The following is a 22,647-nucleotide window of genomic DNA, read 5'->3' on the forward strand; positions in this document are numbered from 1 at the left end:
GCCCCGCCACACAAGCACGTGCAGCACTGGACACAGGCAAGCCTGAGACACACCAAGGGCAGTGCTGGCCTCGATGTGCCAGCCAACTGCAGCTGAGCAGTGCATCTTCCAGAGGCGCCACAGCTTCCTCAGCTGCTTAGCTTGCACAGGCCCTTGCCTTTCCTTTTTTTAAAATAACAAGCAGAGTGTTGTAACTAGAAAACTTTATAAAAATAATTGTGAATTCTTCAAGGTAACGAGGAATGTTTCTTTACCTTCTAAATTACAGCAGTTAAAAAGAAGGCAGGGACATGATGCTGTGAGACCGTCTGCCCAGTGACCCCTGACAGAGGATCGAGCCTGAGAATTCTGTTACACGCGCATTCTGGGCTTTGCGCTTTCTGGGCTATTCTATGAAATTCTTTTAAAGCAGCATTAGTGATCATTGTTGAAAAGTTAAGTATTTGTGAGATTGAAAGTAATACAGTAATCACCTAGCAAATACAAGGCCCTGGGTTCAGTCTTCAGTTTAGAGAAAAAGGGAATGGACATAGAAAATTATAAAAAGACCAAAAACAAGGTAACTAAAAAGTTAGTTATTTGGTCCTTGTTTGGAAACACAAATCCATCTCAGAGCTGTTTTCAAAGAGAGTCAGAATCCCCCTTGATTTGACTTACTCTAGCTTCGGGAAATGTAGCTGGCCATGTGGGCATCTGGTAAATCTCATGTAATGTAGTGGAGTTGCTTTCTCTGAAAGAGACAAGCTGCCTCTATTTAAAGCAACAGAAACTGATATGTAATTTAGATGGGCTTGTTTATGTCTCTCTAAATTCACATGTGATAGAGTAGGAGGAGGGGCTCTTGGGAGATGGCCTCCTGGATGTTTACAAAACAGAGGCCCAGGCTGCTCATTCACTACTTATACATGTGACAACACGGACTGGAAAGGCAGTCAACAGCGACCTGGAAGTACACCCTGGTGAACCGGGAAGTGCACCTTTGAAAGCTACCTACCTGCTCTTTGGACTTCCCAGCCTCCTGTTCATAAGCCACCGGTTTCTGCTGTTTTGTTGTAGGAACAGGGATGGAGTAGGCTGGGTCTTTATCAATTGCCGATGAAATGAATTGCCTCGAGGGCAAACAGGAAGACACTCACCAGACTGGTGCTCTGCACAGGCTCTGTCAGGACCTTTGCTGCAGCCTCTTCCTGGCTAGAAGCAATGGGCACAGTGGCATTCTCCTGGGCCAGCCCAAGCAGCTGGGCACTGCCGGTGCTCTTCAGCCTGTCTGCAATCCGCTGGTTTTCTTTCTCCAACTTGATTTTGGCTAACTGTGCTTCTAACATCCAATGTTCTTTTTCCTGCTCCAGCTTAGAAATCTTTTCCAAACTCTGCTGAACCTTAAAAAGCAACAGAGTTTAGAGAATGACAGAGATAAAATGTAGTGGGGGCAAAGACTGCACAGAACAGGAGCCATAAAAACAACACAGATGAACACTGTCCAGAGGGATGCCAAGGAACAACCCTAAATTCAAAAACTGAACCAACTATTTAAAAGGCTGTATCCACAAACGACTTTGTGGGAAAGACAGCTCAGCCAGGGAAGTGTGCATCTGAGTTTGTTGCTCAGAACTTATGCTAACAAACTGGAAGTGCACACTTACAATCCTAGCTCCAGGCAGTGAAGAGTGGTGGGTCCACATGGTGAGGAGTTCCAGAGCAATGAGAGAGCTCTCTTGGAAAAAAAAAAAAAAGGTGGACATTGCCTGAGGAACAACAATGGCTCCAGCTTCCTCTAGCCCCCCTGGGCCAGCACACAGGCAGGGAAAGGGAGCTCAAAGGTGAAGACGGCTATGAAAATATTCCAACACAGACATGTTCCATAGGACATATGAAGAATTCTTCATGGACAGACATGTGTTTCAGTGATACTCAAGTCTTATGTATACTTCCTAAAATAAATGAAAAAGACACCAAAGCAGAAAAAAACCAGCAAAAATGAAAACAAAGAGTCAGAAGCACTAGAATATACCACAGACACGCAAGCCCTGCTTGTCACCAGGCAGTAAGGAGACACACCCTCTCACTGTGCTAAAACTAAAGAATCAAGCACAAAGGCGGGTGTTTGGGGAACATGTGAGCTTTCTCTCATAAGTGATGAATGCAGGTCAGGCCTGAGAAAGCATATGCACACTACACAGTGTAACTGCATTTGTATAGGCTCCATGTTGGCCAACAAACAAAACCAATCTACAAAAATGAATTTAAAAAAAGAAAAAAGAAAAGAAACAAAGCCAGTCTGTGGTGTGAGAATATAAGACAAGAGGCACCCACAATTCCAGGGGACCTATGGAAGGCTTCCTGAGGCATACCTATAGAGTGAAGCACTCCCCTCCACACCACACCGCCAACACATACTCTAGAACTTTAGGTCCTGGCTACAGTAGTGAGGTTACTTGTAAAAACTGTGGCATGCATTACTGAGCTGGATACTTTTCTGTATGTTATACTTTTAATCTTTTTAAAGTAATTTGGGGGGGTTGGAGAGATGGCTCAGTAGTTAACAGCACTGGCAGTTCTTACACAGTACCTGATTTAGGTTCCCAGCATCCATATCAGGTGCCCACAGAGGCGAGAAGAGGGCATCAGATCCCCCTGCCACATGGGAGCTGGGAATCAGACCAGTGTCCTCTGGAAAGCAGCCAGTATGAACCAGGGTAGTACTGTGGAAAGCAGCCAGTGTGAACCAGGGTAGTACTATGGAAAGCAGCCAGTGTGAACCAGGGTAGGACTATGGAAAGCAGCCAGTGTGAACCAGGGTAGGACTATGGAAAGCAGCCAGTGTGAACCAGGGTAGTACTATGGAAAGCAGCCAGTGTGAACCAGGGTAGTACTATGGAAAGCAGCCAGTGTGAACCAGGGTAGTACTATGGAAAGCAGCCAGTGTGAACCAGGGTAGTACTATGGAAAGCAGCCAGTGTGAACCAGGGTAGTACTATGGAAAGCAGCCAGTGTGAACCAGGGTAGTACTATGGAAAAGCAGCCAGTGTTCTTAATGACTATGCCATTTCCTAATCCTGTAAGGAGAATTCCCCCAAATTACAAATAAGTCAGACATTAAAGTAATTTAAATAAATATCTGACAAAATCTAAATTGATCAGTTTATACCAATTTCTAAAAGAAATAGTGCCTTCCATACCATCTACTGCTCTCAATTCAACTGACCAGCCAAGGAAAAGTTCTACTCATATAAAAGAAAATAACCTGATGAGCCCCTCCCCTCTCCCTTTCCCTGCCTCAGTATTCTGACATCCACTGAGCACCAACTATGACATCAACTAAGGCAAAAAGCCCTAGGTGTCAGTCTTTCATGCCACAGATGGAGACCTGACTACTGAGCCAGCTGTCTGTGCTCCTTATTGTTCCATCTATCTTTAAACCTCCAACAGGATTGAACATCTCTGCTTTTTTACCAAATTCTATGTTCCCAGTGCCATACCTGCTGTGCAAGGCCTTCCCGACTCTCTGTAGAGCTAAGAAGAACCCGGCGGTTGGCCACAGCTTCCCCATAAGGCACAGACTCTGCGAGGGGCTGGGAAGAAAGCACTTTAGTCATTAAAGGTCCTACACATGAAATAAGAACACCAAATGGAGTGTTCATAAACCAAGATGGCTGTCAACATAGATGATTGCCTTTATTACGAGTCAAAGGAAAACAAAAGACACTTGTCATGGCAACTGTACACCTCTCCAGCTCAAACTCTATGTGCTTGTGCCAAAACGCAGAGCAGACAGGGCCCATGGGCCTCTGCTGTGTTTCAAACACTACATCCATCTCAGTGAGGAAAGGAAGGCCTGACAGAGAGAGAGAGTAACGTGCTTCTCTCTCATAATAGTCATCACAGATCAGAGATAAAAGTTAGACGAGGAAAACCATTTGAAGAAAGCACAACTTATGTTTCTATAACCTTGAGAAAGGGGCCTTGACTGAGAATGATAACCACAGAAGAAAAAGATCTACTGGGCAGAGCGGGGAGGGGAGAAAAAGAGAGACAAAAAAATGAGAAACAGGAAAAGATCTGTTGCATGGTAAATAACATAAAACTTGTAGAATGTTGACTGTCTTGGTAGGTGAGGGCTTGCTGTCAGGCCTGACAACCTGAGTTCCAGCCAAGGGACCCCTGTGGTGGAGAGAGGACACCTTCAAGTTGTCCTCAAGGTTCTATATACATACATGGTTCCTTCGTACTGCTCCTACCCACTCAAAATAAATACAATTAAAAAGTTCTACTCTAAAAACAAAACTACACCAAAATAGTAGAGAATATTTTCTACATAAACACAATTAAAATTCTTAATATATACTATCCAGGAGGTATTGGGATGGATATGACCTAGACATACCGCATAAATGTAAGAAACTGTGAATAAATAAATTATAAATATTCTTTAAAATTCTTAATATATAGGGAACTCTTTCAATTCTAGTTAGGAATATTTATTTTTAAAAAGACTTAAACAGAACAAAGGTAACCATGAAAAGCAGAGACATGCACATTAAAACAATGAGAACTACTCTCTGAGCCAGGTGAACACTAAGCTTATGTGTGAACAGGTGACAGTCATGAAATGTAGTCTGGAGCACTTTAAGTTGCAGAAGTAGAAAAAAATGAAACATATTTGTACTTTTGTCTAACTATAGTAAGAATCCATGATGATCACATAATGCAGCAGTACATTGCTTTATGCCCAATCTTACCACTTACGTGACTCTCCCATATTGTCTACATGCAAAAACCTGACTATACACATATGCTCATGTGCACACAGAGACTATAAGACCAAAATGTATGTCCTGTTTGAATAGACTCTTTTAGAAGTTTACCCTCCTGATGCACTGTGTATACATATTTCATCCATATACCATACAGGTAGGATATAAACTGTTCCAGTGATTGGAGGCATGTGCACTCTCCTCCCCTGGTGGCCATTATTCTACTATCTCTCTAGTACCTCATTCTGTGAATCAGTAAGGCTTTAACAATTCCACTGCTGGCGGCTGTGTAGGCTGTTGCCTGGCTTTCACCCTTGTATGCAGTGCTACAGAGAGTATAGTTTGTGTTTTAGAGTTTCAACTACAAAACACATATAAACATTCTTAAAGTAGAACATTCCAGGTGAACTAGCCCTAATTTCAGCTTCAGTTCAGGGGTAATCATAATTACCAGCTTAATATGTATGTCTGGACCCTTGGCACACTTACAAGCACCTCTATAACTCTATGCATGCTGTGCAGAATTCTTTGTTGTTATTTTCTTTTTGTTGTTGTTGTTTTTTGTTTTTTGTTTTTTGAGACAGGGTTTCTCTGTGTAGCCTTGGCTGTCCCTGGAACTCACTCTGTAGACCAAGCTAGCCTCGAACTCAGAAATCCACCTGCCTCTTCCTCCCAAGTGCTGGGATTAAAGGTGTGCACCACCACTGCCTGGCCTTGTTGTTATTTTCTTAAACCTAGGTTTCACTGTACAGTTTGTTCTTTGCATTCAGAATATTTTAGGGATCTGTCTGTCACTCTGCATATGGTGCCCACTGTATCCCTGTTTGAACGCTGCATAGTTTTACAATATGGATGGTCCATGATTCATTTAAGCCTCTTTAGATTGAAGAACACTGAGAGTCACAGCCTTGTAAGCCTCTTTCAGGCACAGGTATAGACTACAGACAAGTTGAATGTTTAAGCAAGTTTGCATGCTTTATAGTTCTCCATGCCATCTCTTTTCTAAAGGGCATCCCTGGCCATATATAAGGCTACGTGGTGCCTTAGAGTTGTCTAACTGACATCTTTAGGACTGATACTCCCAAAGAGAATTGCTGATTGAAAGTCTGTAAATGCAATGTCCCAAAACAAACAACAAACAAAAAAACAGAAAAAGACATGTATACTCTAGTTGACCACCCCAACACAAGACCAAAAAGGGTAAAGTAAGTACATAAATGACTGTTAGCAGCATCCCACAAACCTTTCTCAAAGACTTCATATAGGCAGCAGCTTTCTTCTTGTACTGTAGCATGCATTCAGCTGAAAGGGGACTAATGAATCCACTGGCTGTCTTGGGCCCATAGCTCAGTGAAGCAATGAAGTAATCCATGTTGTTGCTGAAGAAAGATGCAATCTAAACACAGCATGACATGAAAACATTGTTTCCAACAGCTCTGCAGTGGTTTGAATGAGACTGGGCCCCATAGACTCATGTTTGAAAGTTTGATTCTCAGTTAGTGGAACTGTTTGGGAAGGATTAGGAGGTGTGGCCCTGTTAGAGAATGTGTGGACTTGTTGGAGAAACAGTGTCACTAGGGGGTGGGCTTTGAGGTTTCAAAAGCCCATGCCAGGCCCAGTCTCTGTTACCTACAACTTTCAGATGTGCATTCTCACCTATTGCTCCAGCTCCACACCTGCCTGCCTACCACCAAGTTCCCTGCCATGCCTCATGGACTCACCTTCTGAAACTGTAAGCAGGCCCCATTTCAATGCTGCCTTTCATATATTTCCATAGTGTTTACTACAGCAATTGAACTACAAGCTCTGAGAGCAACTTGAATGAAATGAAATTTCAACACCTGCCCCAAAGCCTGCACTTACTTGAGACCTTCACAATGTGTAATAAGAAGAAGCCCATGTAAACATAAGACTTCTGACACACCCTGCTCTTTACAGTTTCTGTCCCTCCTCAAGGCCAAGACTGATGCAGAATTAGTCTGTAGGTAACTAACTGACATGCTTTTTTGAGCTCAATATGTAGCTCTGGCTAGCTTAGAACTCACCACGTAGACCAGGCTAGCCTTGAACTCACAAGAGATCTACCTGCCTAGGATTAAAGGCATGTGGCATGCTTAGCTATAGGTGTTTCTCACAAACTATAACTTCTGTAATGATCATAAAGTACCTACATTTGGGTTTTTTAATGTTAACTTTGAATATATCATATTCCAACAGAATAGATACGACATAAGTCTCTTAAATTCATAATCTCTACCTAAACTTAGTTCTGTACAATCTTAACTTATTAATTATAAACAGAACAGAAAACAAGACTACAAACTCTGTAGATTCTCATCACTGGCAGACTTAGCATTTGTTCAATCTATATAACTGCTACAAAGATCCACAATGGCAATTTTGCTGAGCTATGATTTTGAATTCTACAGTGCTACATGGACTGAAAAAATAAAGAAAATGACTGGCTAAATGTCCTAGCTACAAAAGAGAAGTTCTGCTGGCTCAAGAGATGGCTCAGCGGTTAAGAACACTGACTGCTCTTCCAGAGGTCCTGAGTTCAATTCCCAGCAACCACATGGTGGCTCATACCATCTGTAATGGAATCTGATGCACTCTTCTGGTGTGTCTGAAGACAGTAACAGTGTACTCATATAAATAAAAACAAATAACTTTAAAAAAAAAAAAAGGAGTTCTACAATACACTAGCTGGTGTTCTATCTTGTAAACAAGAGTCGGTGTTTGTGAGTGTTCGATCTTGGTAAATATTGCTCGAAACTAAGCAACCACACTCCAGTAGTCTACACGTTTTACTTTTTATCAGTCTTTTACAGCACCAAGTAAAACTCAGTGTTAGGTACCATATGACCCATGTGAGTGAACATTTTGTGGCATCTGTGATATTTTTGGGAGGTTGTGGGGTCTTGCTAGAGAATGCAGGACACTGTAGGATGGCGCTTCTAGTTCCTACAGGTCTCTCTACTTCCTGCCTGCAAATGCAATATCACCAGTCCCACTTGCTTTCCCCACCAGCGCAGATCTATCACCTCAAAGGATAAGCCAAATACAACCATAAACATTCCAAAGTGCACAGGGAGAAGACCTGAGGCCCCAAGCCTACACAGAGAACCACAGGCAACTAAGGGATGCCGAGAGTCCCCAGGGAAGAGCACACCAGCTAGTTATCCAAGACCAAATGGTCACCCTGAACACATACATACAAGTACCATAGGCTAAGTGCTGTGGGAATCTTTTTTGGAATAAACACTCCGACACTGATGAAAATGGAGGAGAGAAGATGCCACCAGTGGACTGAAGCCAGGAGAGCTCCTGGAAGGCTTCAGTCCCAGCTCCAGTTTCCATTCTCAGTGTGTGCTCTGACACCAGAAAGTAGGGCAGTTTTTACTGGTGTGTATGGTTGTCAGCAGGTTGTTAAGGGCAACAACCCATTGTTCCGGCTGCTCCTCAAGGTCACTCTGTTCTGGCTAGCCAGTGAAGTCATGCTTAGAAAATAGGCAGGGCAGGCAGGGCTTTAAGTACAGCACTAAATAAATCACTCTATCGGTATCTCATAATTGGTCTTTTCTTCTCTATATTTTATTAGCAGGTACTACTTAGGAGTGTGCGTGTGTGTGTGTGTGTGTGTGTGTGTGTGTGTGTGTATGCATGTGCACACACGCTCATGTAACACTGAAAAATGAGATCATGAACTTGAAAGATAGCCAAGAGTGGTATATGGGAGGGTTTAGAGGGAAGAAAGGGGAAAGAGAAATGATTTAATTATATTAAAAATCTCCAAAGTAAAAGCAATAATGAAAAACTAAATCTCTTCTCCCTTTAATTGTTTCTTGAAAGGCATTTGGTCACAGATAAGGAAACTAATTAGTACAGGCTCTGTCCAACAAAGTCAGCACTTTAGAGCTGGGAAGATGGTGACTGCCTTTGCTGCCAAGCTGAGTCCCATCTGCATGGTCCACAGGGCGGAAGGAAAGACTAACTCCCACAAGCTGTCCTCTTACCTCTTTGGCTGGAGCCACAGCAAATAGAAATAATGGCAAAGATGTTGCTGTATTATAAATGAGTAATAATATATTACTCAAAAAAACATGGGCTACAGATGTATGTGTGTGTTTGCGCATGAATATTTGTGTGTGACATTTGAGCCAGAAGAGAACTGTTTAGAAGGAGGGAAGAGACCAGTGGGAAGGGGTGGGAAAGGGGATGAGAAGGCCATGGGGGTAGAATATAACAAAGTACAATGACAGATATGTAAAATATCAAAACCCATTGTTTTGTATATGAAATAAAAACATTGAAAACTACTTTGGTTTTGAAAACCAGTGAGCGACCTACTCATTCACCACAGTGCTCAACAGTCACTGCCACAGTGTTTCAGATAGTCAATAGGTGGTTCAGTGAAGAAAGTGGGAGAAAGGTGCTGGGCAATGGCAAAGAAAAGTAAGACACTGCTTTAAAAAACAGTAAAGGTTGGAGGATACAGCACAGTGTCAGAGGGTCTGCCTGCCACGCACAGGATCCTGGGTCAGTCCCTAGACTCCTCCTCTTCCTCCCAGTTACACACACACACACACACACAAACACGCAGGCCTTAGAGTCCACGGTCCTTTCATATATCAATTTTCCCAACAGTTTTCAAAGGAGCACGCGTAGAGAGCTAGCTTTAAGTTGGGATAAGCTAGAGCACACTCACCTTGCCCGCTCCATTTGTTAATGCCACTGCTGAGGACAAGATGCAGTCATTAGTCGTCACCAGCTTCTGTGTTGCTGTTGGAAGTTCATGCTCTATGGAAGCCTTCTGACTATAGTGTTTGGAAATATCTATAAGAAATGATGAAATGAAAACATTTCTATCCACATACAAGCCGCATGCAGCTAGCCAGCCTGATTGATTCTCACAGCTAGCCTTCAAGATTTATTAAGTGCATCTGAAAACAATGTCCTCAAGAATCAAGACTGTGCTGCATCAGCTGATCACAAAGTGAATAGGAGTGTGTGTGTGTGTGTGTGTGTGTGTGTGTGTGTGTGTGTGTGTGTATGCACACGTCTCTGTGAGTATATGCACATATATGCATGCACAGGTGCCCAAAGAGGCCAGAAAAGGGTACTGGAGTCCTTGAAGCTGGAGTTACAAGCATTTATGAGCCATCTGATGAGGGTTCTTGGATTGCAACCTTGTTCCTAATGAGTAAGCATCAAGAGCTCTTAACCACTGAACCATCTCAAGTCCCTTTTCTCTCTGGACAGAGAAAAGTTACAGAGACTTTCTATATCTCTCAGCCAGTTTTCCTTCTTACTTTAAGTTATTTTTTGTTTTGTTCTGCTTTTCTCTCAGAAGCAAGAATCAAAACCAGGGCCCCATGTGTTTTGGCAAGTGCTCTAACCTCTGAGCTAGAATGTTCATCTTTACATCATGGTGTTACAATTATAGTTGTCACTATAAAGAACCAACAGGCTGGCACATGACTATTATGTTCCATATTTGTTTAAATAAACAGATCACAAATGCTACAGCATGTATATGGAAATCAGTAGTTCTCAGTTCTCTCCTATACCAGGTGGGTTCTAGGAATCAAGCTCAGGTGCTCAATCCTGGTAACAAACACTTTTATCCACTGAGCTATGTGCAGCCCTCAGTTTCTTTTTTTTTTTTTTTTTTTCTTTTTTTTTTCTCTTTTTTGGTTTTTCGAGACAGGGTTCCTCTGTAGCCCTGGCTGTCCTGGAACTCACTCTGCAGATCAGGCTGGCCTTGAACTCAGAAATTCGCCTGCCTCTGCCTCCCAAGTGCTGGGATTAAAGGCATGCGCCACCACCACCTGGCTCAGCCCTCAGTTTCAATTCAATCCCACATAAAGCACACATTTTGATAACTCCCAGCTTTCCTTTTACACTAAAAACCCACCAACCACCTCACCTGGACATCCTCCCTACATCCAAATTAGAGCAATTGTTCAGGGCAAAGTAGAAGGGTTTGAATCTCAAAAACCAAGATTCTGCCAGGCACTGTGGTGCAGGCCTGTAATTCCATACTCAGGAGACTGAGGCTACTTTGAAACGAGCCTAGGCTATAGGATAAGACCCTGACCAAATAAAGCAAATGAAGCACCTCAACAATGGAGACATATTTCTGTTAATGCCAGTTAATACACTCTGCATTTTCATTACACAACAGACTTCCGGGGTAGGCAAGCAGACAGGCTGAAACCTAGCAACGAGACCCCATAATCACTTCCCTGGATCCTGCCTGTTTCCCACCTTTCTCTTCTTTTGTTATAATCATTTTCAAGAGTAGAAACAAGCTTGAAAATGTCATAATGAAACCCATTATTTCCTCACTAAACTGAAAAAGAGAAGTAAATAAAAAAGAGAAGAAACAGCAGCGGCAACACAAGGCCTAGGAGCCCAGCTCTCCATGGCCTCCAAGCAAGAGAAGGACACGCTCTGTCCTGGACAAGTCCGCAGCATCTTGCCTTCAGAGAAAGCGCAGACTAAAGTGGGTTAATACCTTTAAAGCATTTTAGGCTCCTTAGGATGTAACTGATGAATTAGAATATCATTATAAAGAAAGAATATCATTATATCATGCCAATCTTGAGGGGGATACCAATTATATCCCTCCTACACCTTATACAAAAATACTTATACATCAAAAAAAAATATTTCCTGTAAAATAATCGTTATCAACAGTGTGGTGAACCATCCAGGACCTTAAGCTACTTATGCAGTCCTTCAAACAGCTCCATCCTCCCCACAGGTTCAGAAGGGAAAGTGGGAAGGGGACAGGACATCTAGAAGCTACAAACTGATTATTACTAAAATCACTCAAGAAACATGAGAAGAACCTTAAAGACATCCTTCAACCCCTTGGCCAATTACATTCTTTTCGGGGCTGCAAGGGGGGCAAGTTCTGCATAGCTCTGGCTGTCCTGGAACTAATTCTGTAGACCAGGCTGGAATTGAACACAGAGATACATCCTGAGCTTGTCCCCTGAGTGCAGGAATTAGTTGTGGGCCACCACTCCCCAGCAGCCAACTGCTTTTAAAAGCACAGAACCAAATGAAAATTGGACAGGCCCTTAAGACGGACATTTATTTATTATTCAGTCATTTACTTATTTATTTATTGACATATGGGCTACCTATGTAGGCCAGGCTGGCCTAGAACTCAGAGATCCTCCTGTGTCTACCTCTCAATAATGGAACTAAAGGTGTGTGCCACTACACCTGAGATTTTTATTTCTTAAATGTTATGCTCAAAGAGACCAGATTTAAAACAGGCATTTTAAGTACCAAAATATGAGCTTGGAATATAGCTCAGTGTAGAACACTTATGTACCACATTTAGGGTCCTGAGTTCAATTCCTAGCACTGAGCAACAATAAAAAGGACGTCAGTGAAATGCTGGGCAAGGTGCACACCTGCAACCCCAGCATTCCAGAGCAAAGGCAGGAGGATCACGAGCTTGAACTACCTAGAGAGTTCTAAGTAGCCAAGATTACATAGTAAGGCTGCCTTAAAAAGACAAATAAATATTCTCAGGATAAGGGGGCACTAGGATACTGTTTCTAGAGACACTAAGTTTGATTTCCTTAATTCCTGCATGCTTGAGTTCTAACAAGTATAACAAATTTTGCTGAGTGCCACTAGATAGCACGTCTGGTGTGGTCCAGTCCACAGTCCCATGCTAAATCAGCATGGTGTGCTCCTTGTGAAGCACTGTGCAAAGGTCTTCTCTTTGGTGCTGTGTTTACTTTCAGAAGCAATGCAGATAGAAGAGCAGAAGGCTGTAGCTGTACATTTCCAAATAAGCCAAATGCTGCTGAGCCTTTTTCTGGGTCTGTAACCCTTAGAGTGTTTGTTTAAGCAAAATGTAGGCAGATCTCAAAAATGAAGGTTTTCACAGACTCGGGTTCTGGTTCAAGGCTCACCTTTCATGACATCATGAAATCCACGCAGAGCAGCACCAACATTTCTTAAGACGGAAGTGTAGTTTGTTCGAAGGAGTCCATCTGGCTCTGTACCTAGAAAAAAACCAGTCACAAGTCCCTGAGCATTTCCCTGAGAAGCTGACAGTGTATGCACACATGGACATACACATACAACACTGAACTCACACACAATAAACAGACAAAATCAATAACAACTCAGAAGGAATAGCATAAGTAAACCACATTTCTCCCCCACTAGCTTAGTGCAACAGAAATTCCACTCCCAAGACACAGCCCAGCACAAAGGCGTCCCTCTCCTGTCTCCGAGATATGGCTGGATTTCTCCTCTTTCTCCCAGCCACTGGCTGAGGAGGTTAAGTTCTGATCAGGTATGGCCAAGAAGTGGGGAGGGGCCCCTTCCTTCATCTACTCTCCCACCTCTGAGATGAGGCTCTACCTTGACCAAGTGCTGCTGGAAATGCCATGGCCCTCGTCACCCCTGGCAAGCCAAAAAGACCTGAGATACAACTAACTGTCCCCAACACTTCAACTGTGGCTCTGAGATTGAACTCTAGAAAAAAGCAACAAGGAAATTATCTCACCTGGGATACCTGAAGAAGTTCTCAAGCCTATGGCTCTCACTCAATAAACTGTGGTGAAAGCACAGAAGAAACTGGCCACTTCACTGAACCAGACTGTAGGTAAGTTACCAAAGTGAAAAGGCACAGTCCTCTGGCAGTCACAAATCATGAACACTAACCTCAAAAATTCTACCAGCTAGTTATATATGTTAACTCTAAAGAAGCCTGTATTTAGTGCAATCATCTTGTAAGTGATACAGGCCCCAAAGCCTTCAGAAAAGCCCAGAGCTTTTCCAGCAATCAGAAGAACTTAATCCAGGCTCTAATTAGGGAAGGAGAGGCTGAAAAGTCTATCAAAGCACTCACTATCATCATGACTGTGCACGCCCAAGGCTGAGGCCCATGAGCAGCAGCAGGAGTAAGTCCTAGGCTCCAAAAACTACACTGCTTAGAGAAACACCATGTTCATGGATCAAAAGACCTAAGAAGCAATGCTCTCAGTACACTGCCTGGGGCTACTATAACAAAGTACCTCAAACGAGAAACCTACATTACAGAAACCCACAAGCTGATGCTGCAATCCTAAGAATGGATCCTTGAGCCAACCAAACACTCTTGAAAAAGAAGAAAGGAGGAGGGCTCACACTTCCTCATCTCAAAACTTACTACAAAGCACCAGTCGTCAAAACAGGAGACACATAGATTCAGGAACAATACTGGAAGTCCAGGAGTAAACTCATACGTGACTTTCAGTGAAGGTGCAGGACCATTTGCCACAAAGAACTGTCCTGTCAACAAATGGACCGGGATGCTGAGCGGCCACATGAAAAGAAGGAGCCAGAACTTCACCTTGTACCACACACCCAAACTAACTCAAAATGGATCAAAGACCTAAGTGTAACAATAAAAATTGTGAAGCTCTTAGAAGAAAGCATGTCCTCATAAATTTGGACTTGATAAGGGGTTTTTACATATGAAAAAAGCAGGACCCCTCCCCAACAGAAAGAAATAACAGTTAAACGAATAAATGAGTTTCATCACCCTTGAAGATATCTGTGTTTTAAAGCATGTTTCAGACAAAGTGACTAAACAAACCTCACAGCAGAAGAAAATTCAGTGGATCACATATCCAACAAGGGACTTGGCTGTGGAATATATAAGGACTGTTATAACTCAACACTAAGAAGGCAAACAACTGAACCCAACTTAAAACAAAGAAGAGGTCCAAACAGATGTTTCACTGAAGAAAGAAACATGCATGCATCTGGCAAGCTGAACGACAGGGAAGGCATCAAACCACAACCAAGAGTCACTTCAGAACCACAGGATGGCCAAGGGCAAGTCAAACCACAAGCAAGAGTCACTTCAGGGGCTGGAGAGATGGCTCAGCGGTTAAAGAGCACTGACTGCTCTTCCAAAGGTCCTGAGTTCAAATCCCAGCAACCACATGGTGGCTCACAACCACCTGTAACAAGATCTGATGCCCTCTTCTGGAGTGTCTGAAGTCAGCTACAGTGTACTTACATATAATAAATAAATAAATAAATAAATAAATAAATAAATCTTTAAAAAAAAAAAAAGAGAGAGTCACTTCAGAACCACAGGATGGCCAAGACCAAAGTCCGGTAACAGCTGTCAGTGCGGACATGGAAAAATTTAACTCTCGACCATTGCTGGCAGGAGGAAAATGGTCTTGGTAACTCCTCAGACAGTTCATACAGTCACCATCTGATATAGCAGGTCTGCTCTTAGATACCTAGAAGGGTGTCACCAGACCCAGAGAATGAAAGGGTAAACCTACATAAAAGCTTGTATGTTAATCTATGAAGCATCATTGTTCTTAGTAGTCAAACAATCCCAATTTTTTGATGGATGTACATGTTCTATTTGGTAGATTTGAACAACGGAATAGTACTCTGCAATAAAAAGGTATGGAAAGTGGATATATGCTCTCCATTTTTCATCAGTCTTGTAAGCTTTATTACATGAAAGCTAACAAACCCACCCAATTACATACAATGGATCCATTTATTATTCTGGAGCTGGAAAAGCTCCCATGTGCTGTGGCTGCTGCCAAACGGCCACGATGCCCCTGTGGCTTCCTTAGCGAAGTGGTTTTTATGTTCACCCTATGAACAGTATGGATCTCCTTTCTCCACTTAAGAAAAAAAGGAGAGAAAGGGAATTCATATTTCATGCATGGTTAATGACCAATAGTTTATCTTAACCTCATAGCATAACACTCAAATCCACTTACCCTTTAATTCCCTAACTCTAGCTCACTGAATGCAGGGTTTTCTGCCCCCAGACCACCTGTCCTGCCCATTCTCCTAAGCTAAGCTACACCCTTTCCAGTTTCTGTGCTCTGCAGTCCCCAGCTGAGCCATGGCCATAGTCTCACTTACTTGTCCTGCCCATTCTCCTAAGCTAAGCTACACCCTCTCCAGTTTGTGTGCTCTGCAGTCTCCAGCTGAGCCATGGCCATAGTCTCACTTACCTGTCCTGCCCATTCTCCTAAGCTAAGCTACACCCTCTCCAGTCTCTGTGCTCTGCAGTCTCCAGCTGAGCCATGGCCATAGTCTCACTTACTTGTCCTGCCCATTCTCCTAAGCTAAGCTACACCCTCTCCAGTTTGTGTGCTCTGCAGTCTCCAGCTGAGCCATGGCCATAGTCTCACTTACTTGTCCTGCGCATTCTAAGCTAAGCTACACCCTCTCCAGTCTCTGTGCTCTGCAGTCCCCAGCTGAGCCATGGCCATAGTCTCACTTACTTGGCAAGGCCAGCAGAGTGACATATGTCTGCAGCTTTTCAAACATGGCAGTCATCCTCTTCATGTCCTGGGACAGCTCCAGGTTCCTGGCTCTTAATGCAGGTGTGCAAAGGGAAGATTCACATTCTTCTTCTAAACTAGGAACAGCAGAGTTTCAAAGATAAGCATCCTTGATGACTTTCTTTTCTTGTCTTTCTGAGACAGGGTTACTCTGTGTAGCACTGGATATCATGGAACTTGCTCTGTAGACCAGGCTGGCCTCAAACTCAGAGATTTGATTGACTCTGCCTCTGGATTATAAGTATGTACCACTATGCCTGGCTTCCTTTTTCATTTATAAAAATAATTTTTGTCTAAATGTTTAGATAGGTAAATAGATAGACAGACAGACAGACAGATAGACACATACATAATTTTTATTTTTCTAAATGCTTTGCCTGCATGTATCTGTGTACCATTTGTGTGTCTGGCTCATGAGGAGGCCAGAGCAGGTTAATCAGGCCTGGAACTGGCCCTATGGTGGCCCTATGGTGGCCCTATGGTGGCTGTGAGCTACCGTGCAGAAGCCAGAACCTACACCCAGGTGCTCTAGAACACAAGGTGCTCCTAATCATGGAGCCATATCTCCAGAATGAAAGTAATGTACTGTTAATTATTAAAATTATTTTTTGAAAAAGTTATTTATGTGAACACACATTCCATAGCATGAATATGGCAGTAGGGCCATCTGCAGGAGTGGGTTCTCTCCTTCCAGCATGTGAATCTCAACAGCCAAGCAACAGAAGTCCTTATCTACTGAGCCACCTTTGGACTGTACGACAGACAGTCTTAAAATGGACATGTGTCACTTGGTTTCTCACCATGACCTCTCACAGGACTTTGAGAGCCAAACAGTTCCAAGAAACAAAAGCAGCACTGTCCTATTTCCCTATGGATTTGGATGAAAACTGGTAATAAAACAGTGTAAGACAAAACAAGAGAAGGTGACACCAGGGGCACAACTGCTCTGTGAACCATGGTGGTAATCAACACAGCAGCAGAGCTGGGCATTCCCACATCTGGAGAATGGGCATGGGAACATGGGGGTCTGCCTTGCTTTTTTTTTCTGCTCTATGTAAGTGAGTTGGTTAGTTCAGTAATAAATACATAGAACCTTTGTTAGGGGAAAACCTTAAATTATTTATAGAAGACATTTCATTTAACTGAATTCCCAAAGAGAATTAATTAAACAAAAACTGGCATTGCTGCTACTATAGGCTCACAATTAAATGTCCCTAATATTATCAAAAATATATTTTACTATTTTTCAACGTTAAGTAGGTACTTTAACTATAAAGTTCTTTAAATGTGGATTCTTAAGAATGTTTATTTTACAATGTGTAGTAATCAAGTAAAAAGGTTCACTCAAAACTAGAAACCATGAAAAGCACGGTGTGTGCCTGCAGTCCCGCCATCAGGGACAGGAAGGTGAGCTTTGGGGCAGCCTGGGCCATGAAGCCAAACTCTGTTTCCCACCCTCAAAAGAAAGCAACAAAACCTAGAAAAGTTAACATGGAGACATGGTTCCATCTCCTCCCTTCCTGTTCCCTTGGCATCTGCTTTACTCAATTCTGCTCCCAAAGTGGTTATTTAAAAAGAGTTGGGCCAGCAAGATAGCGCAGCAGGTAAGGGCATTTGCCATCAAGAGAGAGAGAGAAGTTAGCAAGTGCTTTAGAGTAAAATCATAAAGAGCCAGATGGGCACACCTTTAATCCCAGCAGAGGCAGAGGCAGGCAGGTCTCTGTGAGGTCTCTGGTCTGTACAATACAGTGAAATCCAGGCTGGCGAAGGCTACTGAGTAAAACTGCCTTAGACAGAGAGACAGACAGACAGACAGACAGACAGACAGACAGACAGCTAGATAGATGATAGATAGATGATAGATAGATGATAGATAGATAGATAGATAGATAGATAGATATAAAATACATAGCCAGAGAGAGAGATCATAAAATGTATAACCATGTAAAATAACAAATACTTCTGAGACAAGGTCTTCACTATGCTGCGCAGTGACCTAGAACTTATAATCCCCCTGCCCATTTCCCACACGGTGGGACTCAGGGTGGGACTGCCAGGCTGGCTTTGCAATGCTTCTGAAATGCAGTCTTCTCAAACAAGCCACACCAGTAATGTCTATTGTGTTTTAAAGTATTTTTTTAAGATTAATTTATTCACATATTTTATATATATGAGTGTTCTGTTTTTACACATATCAAAAAGAGGGAATCAAATCTATTATAGATGGCTGTGAGCCACCATGTGGTTGCTGGAAATTGAACTCGGGACCTCTGGAAGAGCAGCCAAGTGCTCTTACCTGCTGAGCCATCTCTCCAGCCCCTGTCTTAGATTGTTTAAGTCTTCTCATATGCACAAACCTTAGCATTTGCTTACCCAAATACCTGGAAAGCTTAGAATTCAGAAATAAGATGTCACATCAAATGTATTAATTCCTAAAAATAAAACTCTACCTTTAAAATAACAATAATTAACCTATATAGTTTCTAATTTTGTAATATTTTATATTTCAAGACTTTTTTTGTTCTGTTGTATTATTCCTTAATTTAAAAAAAAAATAAAGGTTTAGGTGAAACAGAGGCTTTGTAGTTTTAGATCAAATATCAAAATATTAAAAGTTGGCAGGTGGGCCTGGTGTACACATTAATCCCACCATTCAGAAAGCTGAGGCAGGTGGATTTCTATAAATTCATGGTCAGGCTAGTCTACATTGCAAGCTTTAGCCAGTCAAGACTACATAATGAGATCTTGTCTCAAAACAAACCAACAAAAAGGTATTAAAAGTTACAAGCAATTATATCAAATTTCCAGTACATTTTGATATCTTTCTAGAAATTTAACATAGATATTAAAGGTTATTGAATATTTATAGTAGAATATTAAAAGACCAGAGCAGATAAAGATTTTACTTTATAATTTAAATAAGCCAAAAATAATAACAATAAAAAGATAGCATTTCAAAAATACCTAACGATTAAGATTCAAATGCAGATATTAAATATTCTAGCTCCCATCTAGACATTAACAACAAAGGAATAATAAAAACTCAAAGCCAAAATTTTTCTTTCAAAAAATATGCCATCCCCAATTATTGAAACCACTTCTTCTGACTTTATTTGGTGTTAACAGTCAGCAGACTAGAAGGCAGCTGAGAACCACAGCTGACTGACTGACTACTCAAACTTGAAGCAAAAGATCCAGGCAGATGCAAAATGCCCTCTTACTAGTTTATGAACTCCAGGGCAAGTCAGGTCCCACCTGCAGCTTCCCAAGTTCCCTGGCCTCTAAGGGGAATGAATACCTTTTTAACTGATAAGGAAGGATCTTCCTCAGGAAGCGTACATAGGAAGTTAGATGATCTGAAAACATTTTCAATTTCACAGTTGTCTCCTGGATAAAAAAGTAATTTCACAGTTAAAGTGTTACTGGCCAATAAAGGCTCCCATTTTCTGTCATAAAACAAGGAGGGAAATTACCAGGACAGTCACAGTATCCTCTGTAATGCTCTCAAATAAATGCAGCATTCCTTCCTCAAGGGGGCGGACATACGATGCGTTTTCATGAAGGTACTGGGAGAACTGAAAGAAAGAGAGAAGTACTTGAATACTGGAAGATAAGCATCGGCATGCAGAAGGTAGCCTGGAAGTGTGTTAACTCACTTCAGGAAAGCCCCTCTAAAGCCCCAGATAATATTCCATGGCCATCATCCCAATCCAAATCAAGGAAGCTGGAGAGAGATAACAGGATGAACAATCAAGCATTTGAAGAAACAGGAGACACAGCAGAGCACAGAGGGCCAGCAGCCCTGAGATGCCAAAGCTTTTAAGTTCAGACTCCATTTTAGAGAAGCCGACCTAAGTCTGAACTCAGGTAGACTAACAGGCTGGTATCTAGCATTATTTTCCAAGCTGCCTCCCTGAGCTTAGTCTCTAGGCTAATCTCCAACAAGAGCAGAGTTTCCAGGTTACACCCTCAATAAGACCAGTGTCTCCAGGTTATTCCCCCAACAAGCCTGCATCCCCAGGTTACAAGCCCACCCCTTGCCTAACGACCACCAACGCAGAGGGAAGCAGAAGTTAAGTTTATGATCTGACTCCCAGCACCAGCCAATTATGTTAGAGGCCACAGGAGCTTCCCAATTAGATGCTTGCACACGTACTCCCTGCTTGCTGCTTACTATAAAGCCTTGCCTGGATAGGCATTCGGGGCTCCCCACCACCAAAACTGTCCTGCGTGACGGTGGTACACTGGGGCGAAGGGGCGAGCTAGCTCAAATAGAATAAAGACCCTGATGTGGGTTGCATTAGATTGGCTCCTAGGTGTGTTTTGGGGGGTCACTAACATTTTTCTGGCACAACACTGAGCACCAGGCTGCTCAGCAGGGACCCCGGTAAGAAAAATAAAAGGGATGAATGGACTCTGTGTTATAGTCCTCAATATTCAAAACAAGCCCACCTGGCAGCTTTTCATTTTACTCTATACACTACTCAAGGTTAACAAATGCCAGGACTGGACTGAGTACAGGGTCCCCAATGAAGGAGCTAGAGAAAGGACCCAAGGAGCTGAAGGGTTTGCAGCCCCTTAGCATGAACAAGAATATGAACTAACTAGTACCCTCAGAGCTCCTAGGGACTAAACTCCAACCAAAGAGTACACATGGTGGGACTCATGGCTCCAGCAGCATATGTATAGCAGAGGATGGCCAAGTTGGTCATCAATGGGAAGAGAGGACCTTGGCCCTGTGAAGGTTCTATGTCCCAGTGTAGGGGAATGCCAGGGCCAGGAAGTGGGAGAGGGTGGGGTGGTGAGCAGGGGAAGGGGAGAGGGAACAAGGGATTGTTTTAGTTTTAGTTTTTGGTTTTTTTTTTTTTTAATTTTTTTTTCTTATTTTATTTTCTTTTTCTTTTTTCTTTTGGAGGGGAACCTGGGAAAGGAGATATTGTAAATAAAGAAAACATCTAATAAAAAAAATAATAATAATAAAACAAATGCTAGGACTGAAATCAAGATAAGTTTATTATCATCACTGATATCAGTATGCAAACACAACCTAGTAGCATATAGTGTATGCTTAGCATTTGTGAGGCTCTAGGTTAAATCCCGACATGGGGAGGGAGGGATCCAACTATATTTTAAACAATTTAGAAACAAAGGGGTTTCAATTACTAAATGTCTCAGTCATCTAGATACGTTTGAGCTCCTGCTTATAGACATGTACTACTGTCTTGTCTTGTACAATACTCAGGTGACCCATGGGAACTGTACAGTAGTGCTGTCCTGAACTGCTCAAGCACTCTGGAGCCCACTGCCCACATCTGTAAAGTATGAGTTCTCTGCTACTTCACAACTCTAGAAATGAGTTTACACATTTTGGCCATCTTTTAGCAAAAGGTTTCTAAACCTTCAATATTATAGACTTTCTAGGAAAATCAGAGGGCCTTTCACAGGCTAAACAACAGAAGATGAAATACTGAGAAATGCATGAATTCTTCAAAATAATGAGGTGTTCTGCACAATTTCAAATTACAGAAGTTATTTTTATGAGCTTCAGTAGACTTGTGGGATGAAAATTGCTGAAAGCCAAGCAGTGCTGAGACACAAGGATGTAATAGCTAACTTCTACTCAGTGCTCACGACATGCCAGCCACTTAGTACTTCATTTACCTCATATGGATCTATGAAATGGGCATGCCCCGCTCCCATTTTAAAGAAAAGGAAACCAACACAGAGGGATTTAAGTAAAGCTCCCAGGTTGACCCAACATGACAGAGCTAGAGTGAGAATCCAAGCAGTCCGTCTTCAGAGTCCAGGTCTTTGCTAAATTAGTAGGCATTTGGGGTTTCTGCAGACATGAGTATATCCAAGCCCTAGAAGTATTACACTAGGGGCACAAACACACACACACACACACACACACACACACACACACACACACACGAGTTCCACAAAGTAGGAAAGCATGGCTGATCACAGGTCACATGTCAGGCCCGCAAAGCCTGCAGCAAGATCCTTTACTTCCCTTGTGTGTGAGCTGGCTTCAGTGATATCCATGTATTCTTTCTTGCCTTTAAACATTTCCCACTCATACTGTTTCGGGGTTAGTCAGTGTGACCAAAATCACAACAGGAGTGCCAATGGGACTAGACAAGGGTCCCAAAAGACTATGGCTTCCATGTCTTTTGAAGCAAACTCTCTAAGGGATGTTAGGTGTTATGTCATGAGAATATCAAATGCCCTCTAGAGAAGGACACATGAGGAATAGGCTTCAAGCCTCTCTCTAGCACTAATTTACCAGGCTTATGAATACATAAATTTCAGCCTCTTGAGGTAAATCCCCTAGCCAGTGCAGCCTTCAGTGTAGGGAAGTTGGGAGCCATGGACTCCCTAGTCAGCTGACCAAAAAACCAGGATAGCCAATGTCTGCTGTTTGAAACTAGTCCAGGGTATCTTACTGTCCAGTCAGACAAACTCGATATACTCATTAGCATTTTAGCTTTTTTAGTTAAATAAACTCTTGCAGACGTCCTTATATCCTTTTTAGA

General features: G+C 42.4%; 1 protein-coding gene across 3 annotated transcripts in view; it reads right to left on the reverse strand.

The window, feature by feature from the left end:
* Positions 1–22,647, reverse strand: part of Ppp1r21 (protein phosphatase 1 regulatory subunit 21) — a 68,775-nt gene that overhangs the window by 14,252 nt on the left and 31,876 nt on the right. For all 3 annotated transcript variants that reach the window (XM_031355429.1, XM_031355428.1, XM_031355427.1), the window contains exons 10-17: positions 19,582–19,683; positions 19,407–19,495; positions 16,049–16,185; positions 12,698–12,790; positions 9,463–9,590; positions 5,998–6,150; positions 3,480–3,572; positions 1,137–1,379 (exon numbers count right to left, since the gene is read on the reverse strand). In XM_031355429.1, the coding sequence (XP_031211289.1) occupies positions 1,137–1,379; positions 3,480–3,572; positions 5,998–6,150; positions 9,463–9,590; positions 12,698–12,790; positions 16,049–16,185; positions 19,407–19,495; positions 19,582–19,683 (1,038 nt within the window). The remainder of the gene's footprint in view (positions 1–1,136; positions 1,380–3,479; positions 3,573–5,997; positions 6,151–9,462; positions 9,591–12,697; positions 12,791–16,048; positions 16,186–19,406; positions 19,496–19,581; positions 19,684–22,647) is intronic.

This window comes from Mastomys coucha, unplaced genomic scaffold (genome assembly GCF_008632895.1).
Source record: "Mastomys coucha isolate ucsf_1 unplaced genomic scaffold, UCSF_Mcou_1 pScaffold6, whole genome shotgun sequence".
NCBI lineage: Eukaryota > Metazoa > Chordata > Mammalia > Rodentia > Muridae > Mastomys > Mastomys coucha.